Below are 11,630 nucleotides of genomic sequence, written 5' to 3'. Positions count from 1 at the left end.
AAAAGAGGACAAGAGGTGTAGCAGCGCATGCCTGTAATCCCAGCTACCTGGGAGGCTGAGGCAGGAGAACTGCTTGAACCCAGCAGGCGGAGGTTGCCGTGAGCTAAGATCGTGCCATAGCACTCCAGCCTGGTCAACAAGAGTGAAAGGCCTTCTCAAAAAAAAAAAAAAAATTAGGATCATTTTTTTCTATAACTGTGAAGAATGTCATTGGTATTTTGATGGAATGTCATTGGTACTTTGAAGAATATCATTGGTATTTCTCTTAATTTTCTAAGGGCTTTCCTTACAAATAAGAGCACTAGTTTATTCTTGCTTCCAGGCGATGCTCGGTAAAGGAAGGAACTGCGCTGGATGGACCACCCTAACACAATGATTCCAATCTTGCCCCTACTCAGGTTTCTATGGGAGGAACGTGCTTCTTCTAACCAGACACCCACTCACCAGTCTGACTAAATCATCATTTTGCCTTTCAACCCAGAGGGACAGACAGTAATTCTACCCACCCACCCCATAACGCCAAGCACACCTCATGATGCAGAATTTGATTTCAGAAATAGAAGGGACTCTATGATCACTCAGGCGAATGCCTTACTGTACATATGAGAAAACCCGGAGCACAGATAGAGGAGCGACCACGCAGCTGGGGCTTGATTTGGAGTCTAGTGCTCTTTACTCAGTCTACGCTCCCTCCTGCCGTCTAACAAAATGAAGCCAATTTCTCTTACGGTTCTAGGGCAGCTCCTGCGTGTCTCTGCTGTGGCACCTTTCTTTTGCCGCCTCTCCGACTGAGAGAGCTGATCGAGAGCTGCCACCGGCCGCCGAAGCCTGGATCAGGCTCTGTCCCGACGTCCAACCGCGACCTGGGGCCAGCGGAAATCCTGGGAGAGTTTGAAGCCGCTCAGTCCCCGGAAGCTTGGGTGTTGTCATTGCTGTGCGTCGGCGGGTGCCCGAGTGCCTTCGTCACTTCCGCTCTCGCGGGAGAGCAGGGAGGTCGGAGGACTGGAGAGGTGGGGACCCTGGGGAGGTGGCGGATCGGAGTCTAGGCGACGGGGCGAGACGGGGCCGGTAGGTGGTGGGAGGGGGCCGGGCCGGAGCCGGCGGGAGGGCCAGGCCCGGAGGCCCCCACCCTGGCATGCCCGCCCCGGCCGCGGCTGAGGAGGAGGAGAAGGAGGATGATCTCCAGATACACTCGGAAGGCGGTGCCACAGAGCTTGGAGCTGTGAGTGGACTGCTCAGCCACCCCAGCCGGGGCGGGCCGCGGGCGCTCTGGGGACCCTCCTTTACCAGTCCTTCGCTCCTTTCCTTTCCTAGGGCTGGGGAGAGATTTTTCTTCGGAATTCCCTCCTCTCAGCCCTCCTGGATGCTGTCCCTTCTTCCTCCATCTCCAGCTGAGGGCGTGTCGCCCTTGGTCTGTAATTCCTGAACTCAAGCACTGGGTCTCCTGAATCATTTGTAGTTTCCGCAGTGCTTCAGGTCCCATTGCCAATGGCCATGGTCAGCTCGAGAAGTTATTAATAGCTGAGTGCTCCAGTAAAGGGCTCACTTGGCACGGTGCAAAGCTATTTACGTGCATTTGCTTACTTAATCCTATCAACAAGGATATCAGATTAGGACTATTGCATATTTTACAGATAAAGATCCCTGGTTTAAAGACTAAGCATGCCAAAGATCACCCAGCTTGAAGGTGGGAGATCTAAGAGGTAAAAACCTGATGTCAATCTGATTCTGAAGCCTGTGGTCATAACCATCACACATATTGCCTCACCACCTTTGCAATTAAGCACCAGAATCCATAAAGATCAGTTTTGTTTTTGAGACTTTAGAGAGCAAATATTTCTGACTTAAAAGATCCACCTCCTACCCTGACTGAAGTGTTGTATAATAATTTAGAAAGCAATGAGTATCATATATTTATTAATGCTTTACACTTCCAAAAGGGCTTTCACTTTTTTTTGAAACAGGGTCTCGCTATGTTTGTCCAGGCTGGAAGGCAATGGTGCAATCCTTGCTCACTGCAGCCTCCACCCGTGGGCTCAGGTGATCTTCACAATGTAGCCTCCCAAGTAGCTGGGACTGCAGGTGCATGCCACCACAACTGGCTAATTTAAAAAAAATTTTTTTTTTTTTGGTAGAGACAGAGTATCACTATGTTGCCCAGGCTGGTCTCAAACTCCTGTACTCAAGCAATTCTCCCACCTCAGCCTTCCAAAGTGCTGGTGTGAGCCACCCATGCCCAGCCCGCTTCACTTTTTGATCTTAACAACTCTGTAAAATGGGCATGATTATCTTCAGTCTTTCAGAAGATGAAATTATATCAGAAATGTTACACATTTTAAGATTCTATAGCCAAAAAAGTCAGGAGTTGAGCTTGGCCTTTAACCCCAAATTCCAATTTTTTTTCCTTCATTGAGCTATGTAATTTTAGCAACCATAATTTATTAAATATTAACTATACATAATAATTGCAAGCATGATATTTTGAGTCATTATTGGGTTTCTGGCTAGGCTGTCTTCTAGTCATGTGACTTTTAGGCAAATTACTACATCACTGAGGCTTCATTTCTGTAATATAGGAATAAGACCTTACCTAAAAGCTTATTTAAAATTATAGTGTCGGCTGGGTGCTGTGGCCCACGCCTGTAATCCTAGCACTTTGGGAGGCCAAGGTGGGCGGATTGCCTGAGCTCAGGGGTTCAAGACCAGCCTGGGCAACAATGGTGAAACCCTGTCTTTATTAAAAATGCAAAAAAACTTAGCTGGGCATTGTGGCACACACCTGTAATCTCAGCTACTTGAGAGGCCGAGGCATGAGAATTGCTTGAACCAGGGAGGCAGAGGTAGCAGTGAGCCAAGATCATGCCACTGCACTCCAGTCTGGGCAACAGAGCAAGACTCTGTCTCAAAAAAATTTTAAAAAGGGGCCGGGCATGGTGGCTCATGCTTGTAATACCAGCACTTTGGGAGGCCGAGGCAGGCAGATCATGAGGTCAAGAGATTGAGACCATCCTGGCCAACATGGTGAAACCTCGTCTGTACTAAAAAAAATACAAAAATTAGCTGGGCGTGATGGCACACCTGTAGTCCCAGCTACTTGGAAGGCTGAGGTAGGAGAATTGCTTGAACCCAGGAGGCGGAGGTTGCAGTGAGCCAAGATTGCACCACTGCACTCCAGCCTGGCAACTGGTGACAGAGCGAGACTCTGTCTCAAAAATAAATAAATAAATAAATAAAAATAAAACGATGATGTGGGGTTTGACACATAAACCTCCTCAATAAATGGTATTTTCCTTGTCCCTTCTCACTTTTACTTGGGATACAATAGGCATACAAAGAAAGTAAGTCTAAAATCTCTCTTTGCCTTTTAGAAGCTTATTATTAAGGAATAGGAGCTCTACATGGTAGCAATTTAGTTCCTAGTAAACTCTTTAGGAAGCAGGAAGAAGAAACAGTTATCTCTTAGATTTAGAATGTGTTATTATTTTTTTTAAAAAAATTGAGAAGAAACAGTCATTTCCCAATAAAGTGATAGAGATTTAGTTAAAAATCTGCTTTTATAATTAATTCCAACCATTCAGAAAGTTAAAAAAAAATCTTATACGAAAAAAATGATAGGCATTTATTGGGCCAGAAATATTAACTAGTATAGTTATACCAGTTTTTTGGTTTTTTGGTTTTTTTGAGACTGAATCTCTGTTGTACAGGTTGGAGCGCAGTGGTGCAATCTTGGCTCACCTGCAACTTCCACTTCCCAGGTTCAAGCAATTCTCCCACCTCAGCTTCCCAAGTACGGGGACCACAGGCACACACCACCATGCCCAGCTAATTTTTATATTTTTAGTAGAGATGGGGTTTCACCCCAGGCTGGTCTCGAACTGCTGGACTCAAGCGATCTGCCTGCCTTGGCCTCCCAAAGTTCTGGGATTAGAGATGTGAGCCACTGCACCTGGCCTACTTGTTCTTGATTGTTGATTTGATACTCTCTATAAGGCCCAAAAGATGCTTCTGTAGCTGGAGTCACGATGAAGTGAATAATGAAGGTAAAGTGTATCTAAATGGGAGCAAATTCAAAGCAATTTTTACTTTAGATGTTATAATAATGATAACCTGCTTTAAAGTAATAACTTTAGTTTTCTACCTAATACAAATTATAATTGTTAAAAAGAATTTGAGAAAGGAATGATTTTCATCATAGAGCTTAACATTTTTAAATGAAAAATTTCAAATGTAAACATATAGAGAATAGTATAATGAACTACCTGTCACCCCACTTCAACAGTTATCAAAGTTAATATATTTGCTTCATCTATCGTCCTTATGCTTTCTTAACTTCTCTGTGTCTCTCTGTGAAATAAGGAAAGCAAAACCGCAGATACTGTCATTTCATTCCTATACATGTCATGCATCTCTAAAAATTATGGACATTTTTGTATGTAGTCATAGTGCTGTTATTAAATTTAATGATATTTCTTTGTTATCTAATTGTCAATTCATAGATTTCCCTGGCAGACTTAAAAAATGTCTTAAGTCTCTATTTCATAGCTCGAATTTGTATTTCTGATCCTTACAACTTTCTTAAAAACAAGCTCTTTCTGGTAGGATTGCTGAATGAGAGACATACAGATAAGTCTGCATAAACTGATCTCTACAATTTGAGAAATAATTTGAAGTACAAGCTCCACTGACTGGGCTCTTAGGTTTATCTTTATGTAGAACAATGGTACAATTCACTAAAATCTCAAACTCTTTATTTCCTTGAGAGGCCTTCCTCTGAGAGCCAGACTACTAGGATTTGAAACCTGGCTTCATCACTTACTAACCATATGAACTTAAGCAGGTTACTTAATCCCTCTGTTCCTTAGTTTCCTTTGAAATAAGAATATTTGAGATTTATGATACACATTTCTTATTAAAGACCTGGAAGACATCTTATAAAGAAACCTGTGTAACTTTGTTTAACCTATCACAGTTCCTAAATTTATTTGACTACAGAATTTTATGAGAAGGAAAGTCTACTGTAGATTACTAGGACTGGAACACATAATAAGTGACCCCATAGCTTAATCCAGTGCACACATTGGAATCTCTAGAGCGACAATATTCAATAAAAATATGATATAAGCCACATATGTAATTTAAAATTTTCAGGTGGTCACATTAAAAAACAAAGGTGAAATAGGCTGAGTGCAGTGTCTCATGCCTCGAATCCCAGTACTTTGGGAAGCTGAGGTGGGAGGATCATTTGAGGCCAGGAGTTAGAGACCAGCTTGAGCAACACAGCAAGATCCCAATCTCTACAAAAAAAAAAAAAAAATTAAATAACTAGCCAGGTGTGGTGGTGAGCACCTGTAGTCTCAGCTACTCAGGAGGCTGAGACAGAAGGATCCCTTGAGCCCAGGTCAAGGCTGCAGTGAGCTATGACCACACCACTATACTCCAGCTTGGACGATACAGCAAGACCTCATCTCAAAAAATTTTTTTTAACCTTTTTATTTTGAAATAATTATAGACTCACAGGAAGTTGTAAAAACAGTACTAAGAGTCCCATGAACCCTTTACTCAGCTTCCCCCAATGATGACATCTTAGCTAACTGTGGTATAATTTCAAAGGCAGGAAACTGACATTGGTACAATACTGTTAACTAGACCTACAGACTTAGCCAGCTTTTACATCCACTCCTGTGTATGTGTGTACCTAGTTCTTTCTATGCAATTTGGTCCCATTTATAGATTGCTGCAAATACAATTATAAATCAAGACAGAGAGCTGTTTCATCACCATCAAGGAACTTCATCATGTATCCCTCTTTATAGTTATATCCACTTGTCTCTATCCCTGGCAACCATTAATCTGTTCTCTACCACTATAGTTTTATCCAATATAGCGTTATATAAATGGCCCTTAAACAGTGCAGGGGTCAGGGGCATCAACCCCCTGCACAGTAAAACATCCACGTTTAACTTCTGACTCCCCCAGAACTTAACTACTAATAGCCTACTGTTCACTGGAAGCATTACCAATAACATAGTCAACACAAAAATAGACTAGTAGCTACACATATTTTATGCATTCATGACATATCTTTTTCTTAATTTTTTTTTAGATATTTCTAGGTTACATGGTTCATCTGTTGAGTTTCTTCAAATTGTTGCAAATCTCCAAAAAATGTTTCAATATATTTATTGAAAAAGAGCTGTATAGGGGAGGGACAGAGGGGGGTGGGAAGGGTAGGGAGGGATAACATGGGGAGAAATGCTGGATATAATATGCACCTATGCAACAACCCTGCATGACCTGCACAAGGAAGGAAGGAAGGAAGGGAGGGAGGGAGGGAGGAAGGAAGGAGTATATAAATGGACTCACAATTTAAGCCTGTGTTGTTCAAGGTCAACTGTAGTATTTAATGTTTTGCTATTGGCTTTGGCTTTTTACACTAAAAACTGTGGCGTTCTTTAGATCCATCTAAGTTGCTGCATGTATCAATAGTTTATTCCTTTTTATTGCTGAATAATATTCCATTAGTTGGATATATAAATGTTAAAGGACATTTAAGTTGTTTTCAGTTATTTTTTCAATTGTAAATAAAGCTACTGTGAACATTTGTATGCAGATTTTTGTGTGAAAGTAAGTTTTCATTTCTCTAGCTAGGCATAATGCCTAAGAATGCAACTGCTAGGGCTCTGGGTAAATGCATATGTTTAGTTTTATTAGAAACTGTCAAACTATTCCGGAATGGCTGTACCGTTTGACATTCCTGCCAGCAATAATATATGAGATATCTTGTTTCTCCACATCCATGCCTGCATTTTGTATTATCATTATTTTTAATTTTAGCTGTTCTAATTGGTGTGTGGTGATATCTACTATATTTTCAATTTGTAGTGAAACTAATTTTAAGAATATATTTAACCCAATATATCCAAAATATTATCATTTTAATATGTAATCAAGATAATATAATTAGGTATTGCACATTCTTCTTGAAATCCAATGTGTTTTACACTTAAAACACAATTCTGACTAGACACATTTTAAATGGGGTGGCTACCATGTCAAAAATCGCAGTTCCAGAGCAGAGGAAGTAGGTGATTAACTTCTAGATTAAATTATTGAATTGTATGTATTTTTATACGGGAAATATAACTTTGTTTTGTCTTTCATAGGAAAGGAATAACAAAACATGCTCTTAACTATCATCCCCCTCCAGAGAAGCTGGAGGAAATTTCCCCCACCAGTGACAGCCATGAGAAAGACACAAGTTCCCAAAGGTAATAACACAAAGCATACTTGTTTACTTATTGCACGTGCTTATGGCAAATGTTTTGTTTTTTGCCTTAGGGTTGGTATCAAGCCTTGTGCTAATGAAAACAAAATAAGAATTTTTGCCATGTTTTCATCACCAGTTAGTTTTCATTCTGAAACAGCTAATGACAGCATCATAGGTATTTTCATAACCTTTGAGAAGTAGTATTATAAAATAGTTAAGAACATGGCTAATATGCTGTGGGATTAGAGTGAAAACAAACAAAAAAACAAACAGAACATGGAGTTCAGTACTTATAATCCCAGCACTATGGGAGGCCAAGAGGTGGGAGGATCATTTGAGCCCAGAAGTTTAAGACGAGCATGGGCAACATGGCAAACTTCATTGCTACCAAAAAAAAAAAAAAAAAACCCACAGCCAAGCATGGTACCATGATGTGCACCGCACCTGTGGTCTCAGCTACTAGGGAAGTGATATGGGAGGACTGCTTGAGCCCAGAAGGTCAAGGCTGCAGTAAGCTGTTTTTGCACCACTATACTCCAGCCTGGGTGAAAGAGCAAGACCTTGTCTCAAGAAAAAACATTAATAAATAAATATCAGAAAGAGCAAGATTATAAAAAACAAACAATAAAATAACATAAATAAAAAAGATCATGGACTCAGGAGGAGTCTGACATCTGATTTGTAATCCTGGTCCTGTAACTTATGAGCTGAGTGACACTGGGCAAATTACTTACCTGATAATAGTATATCTTATAGCAGCAGTCCCCAACCTTTTTGCCACCAGGGACCAGTTTTTTGGAAGATAATTTTTCCATGGACTGTGTGGTAGGGGTAGGAGATGGTTTCAGGATGATTCAAGTGCATTACATTTATTATACACTTTATTTCTATTATTTTTTACATTGTACTATATAATGAGATAATTATACAACTTACCATAATATAGGATCAGTGGGAGCCTTGAGCTTGTTTCCTGCAAGCAGACAGTTCCATCCAGGGATGATGGAAGACAGTGACAGATGATCAGGCATTAGATTCCCATAAGGAATGCGCAGCCTAGATCCCTTGCATTCGCAGTTCGTACTCCTTTGAGAATTTAATGCACCACTGATCTGACAGAAGGCAGATCTCAGGTGGTAACGTGAGCTCTGGGGAGCTGCTGTAAATACAGATGAAGCTTCACGCACTCACCAGCCACTCACCTCCTAACGGCCACGGTTCCTAACAGGCCACAGATCAACATGTAACCCCAGGGTTGGGGACACCTGTCTTATAGGATGTTGCAAATATTAATGAGATAATGTATATAAAACTTGGCACAATGCTTGCTCTATAAAAAAAATGATGCATAAATATTAGCTGTAGTTATTTTATTTAACAGGGAAGATAGTTCTTCAATCTCTTAGAACTTCAGTTCGTGTCTGAGATGCAATATGTGATTTTAAAAAATTATATAATCATAGGCTGGGCATGGTGGCTCACACCTGTAGTCCCAGTACTTTGGGAGCCCGAGGCAGGTGGATTGCTTGAGCTCAAGAGTTCAAGACCAGCCTGGGCAACATGGCAAAACTCCATCTCTACCACAAATACAAAAAGAAAGCTGGGCACGTTGGCTCATGCCTGTAGTCCCAGCACTTTGGGAGGCTGAAATGCGCAGATCATTTGAGGTCAGGAGTTCAATACCAGCCTGGCCAACATGGCAAAACCCTTTGTCTACTAAAAATACAAAAAGTAGCCAGGTGTAGTGGCGCACACCTGTAGTCTCAGCTACCCGGGAGGCTGAGGCAGGAGAATCACTTGAACCCGGGAGCAGGAGGTTGCAGTGAGCCAAGATCACACCACTGCACTCCAGCGTGGGCAACAGAGTGAGACTCCATTTCAAAAAACAAAAACAAACGTACAAACAAAATTAGCTGGGCATGGTGTCATGCATCTGTTGTCCCAGCTACTTGGGAAGCTGAAGTGGGAGGATCACTTGAACCCAGGAAGCAGAGGCTGCCCTGAGCTGAGATCACACCACTGCATTCCAGCCTGGGTGCCAGAGAGAAACCCCATCTCAAAAAAAATAACAAGTGCTGGCCAGGCCTCACACCTATAATCTCAGCACTTTGGGAGGCCGAGGTGGGCGGATCACAAGATCAGGAGATTGAGACCAACCATCCTGGCCAACATGGTGAAACCCCGTCTCTACTAAAAATATAAAATTAGCTGGGCATGGTGTCATGTGCCTGTAGTCCCAGCTACTCAGGAAGCTGAGGCAGGAAAACCGCCTGAACCCAGGAGTCGTAGTTTGCAGTGAGCCGAGATTGTGCCACTGCACTCCAGCCTGGTGACAGAGCGAGACTCCAGCTCAAAATAGATAGATAGATAGATAGATAGATAGATAGATAGATAGATAGATAGAGCAAGCTCTTAGATAGGTAGTTAAATAAATAGTGCTATACAAGTTCAGATACTACTGTTAACATTTCTGAAATGTCTTTAGTTGTCAAGAGTACGTTACACGTGGCTCACACATGTAAATCCTAGCATTTTGGAAGGCTGAGATGGGTGGTTGGATTATCTGAGCTCAGGAGTTCAAGACGAGCCCTTGCAACATGGTAAAACCCCTTCTCTACTAAAATACAAAAATTACTTCCTGTGAGAGCTAATTAGCTCCTGTGACAGCTATTACCTGATAATAGTATATCTAATAGCAGCAGTCCCCAACATTTTTGTCACCAGGGACCAGTTTTTTAGAAGATAATTTTTCCATGGACTGTGTGGTAGGGGTAGGGGATGGTTTCACCAATACAGGCGTGGTGGTGCATGCTTGTAGTCGCAGCTAGTTTGGAGACTGAGGCAGGAGAATCACTTGAATCCAGGAGGCAGAGGTTGCAGTGAGTCAAGATTGTACCACTGTACTCCAGCCTGGGCAACAGCATGAGATTCCGTCTCCAAAAAAAAAAAAGGGGGTATGTTATAGGTGGGATGTTGAAGTATTCATGGTAAACTATGACTAGAATTATTTGGAATGACTGCCATTAATTCTATAGGAATTAGGACTCTTCCATGATGCTCAAATTTCCAATTCTTCATTTTTTTTTACCTATGTGAATGTATTTGTACACGTTTATCACCTGATAAGTTGCTGCATGGTTAATGATACAGAAACTTGAGGACATATGAAAAACTTTCTTTTTCCTCTCCTCCTCCTAAATTGTACCTTTAGTGAGTCTGACATCACAAGAGAATCACCTTTTACATCATCCGACACTGGGAATTCACGGTCTACTTTTCCAAGTTATGCAGGCGCAGGGATATCTACTGAAGGCAGCTCGGACTTCTCCTGGGGATATGGTGTGAGTTGTATGTTACCAGTCTGATGGAGTGCTTGGGAGACGATTCTGGGAGTTAGGATTTGTCAATGTATTTCATTCCTTCACTCTCCTGCATTGTTTCTTTACATTTATTATACTTCATAATAACTGTAAAGAAGCATCAGTCCTCATCTTCTTTCAATGTTTGCTTTGTTTTATTGATATAGTAGTTGAGCCTTAGACATGCTTAGTATTCAACTTAAACAGTTGCAGGTTAGTATTGATTTGGGCTCTGAGTCTATTCCTTTTGCCATGCCCAGTCCACTAATATATGTCTTCACCATTAATGTTACCTTGTTGTTTAAAATGTTTTTGGAAGCTTATTATTAAGCCTATGCTGGGAAAGTTTATGATATATTGGCAAATGAAAACAATCAGGTTAAAAATGATACATGTAGTGTCACTCTAATTTTGTTTTATATATATTCTTGCCTATATTAGAGGAAAGGACCAAGAATATTTACTCAAAATATTGTTCAGTGGTTATTAATTAGGTGATGAGATAATGAGTGATTTTTACTTATTTATTTTTGGCTGTTTCCCATTATAAAATATTATTTTTAAAAGACCAACAACCCTAAAAAATTTTAAAAGACAATTGTTATGCATAATTTTATCACCTTGATGCAATAGACATTTTTATTTCTATATCATTTTTCAATCTGTATTTAATTTGGCTTAGTTATAATCATGATATACATGTAATATGCTGTATTTTTTCACCTAGTATCATTTTATAAACACCTTTCCACAATACCCACTTTATATAATATTGTTAGGACCCTCCCTTCTCCCTTCTCCCCCTCCCCTTTCCCCTCCCGTCCCTCCCCTTTTCTTTTCTTTCCTTTCCTTTCTTGCTGTGTCACCCAGGCTGGAGTGCAGTGGCACAGTCATAGCTTACTGCAGCCTCAAATTCTGGGGCTCAAGCCATCCTCTTGCCTCAGCTTCCTGAGTAGCTGGGACCACAGGTATATACCACCACACCCTGCTATTTTTTTTTTTTT

General features: G+C 41.1%; 2 protein-coding genes across 8 annotated transcripts in view; one reads left to right on the top strand and one right to left on the bottom strand.

The window, feature by feature from the left end:
• The window catches only part of ECD (ecdysoneless cell cycle regulator), a 34,824-nt gene extending 33,891 nt beyond the window's left edge, over window positions 1-933 (bottom strand). Inside the window, exon 1 of one of the 2 annotated variants that reach the window (XM_017528004.2) lies at window positions 729-933. Coding sequence is in view for 1 of the 2 variants with exons in the window: in XM_037738284.1 (XP_037594212.1) it covers window positions 530-534 (5 nt within the window). In the remaining variant the exon portion in view is untranslated. Of the gene's footprint in view, window positions 1-529; window positions 673-728 lie in introns of those variants that run through there. The other variant, XM_037738284.1, reaches the window with a different exon arrangement.
• A 37-nt stretch (window positions 934-970) lies between these two features.
• The window catches only part of FAM149B1 (family with sequence similarity 149 member B1), a 58,442-nt gene continuing 47,782 nt past the window's right edge, over window positions 971-11,630 (top strand). For 3 of the 6 annotated variants that reach the window (XM_017528009.1, XM_017528006.1, XM_017528005.2), the window contains exons 1-3: window positions 971-1,222; window positions 7,164-7,268; window positions 10,479-10,608. In XM_017528009.1, the coding sequence (XP_017383498.1) occupies window positions 1,176-1,222; window positions 7,164-7,268; window positions 10,479-10,608 (282 nt within the window). In that variant the 5' untranslated portion in view covers window positions 971-1,175. Of the gene's footprint in view, window positions 1,223-1,304; window positions 1,412-7,163; window positions 7,269-10,478; window positions 10,609-11,630 lie in introns of those variants that run through there. The other 3 variants (XM_017528011.2, XM_017528007.2, XM_017528013.1) reach the window with 3 other exon arrangements.

Source organism: Cebus imitator, unplaced genomic scaffold, assembly GCF_001604975.1.
Source record: "Cebus imitator isolate Cc_AM_T3 unplaced genomic scaffold, Cebus_imitator-1.0 Scaffold52, whole genome shotgun sequence".
Classification (NCBI taxonomy): Eukaryota; Metazoa; Chordata; class Mammalia; order Primates; family Cebidae; genus Cebus; species Cebus imitator.
The sequence above is the reverse complement of the archived record's forward strand: the minus strand, read 5'-3'. Positions and strand labels throughout refer to the sequence as shown.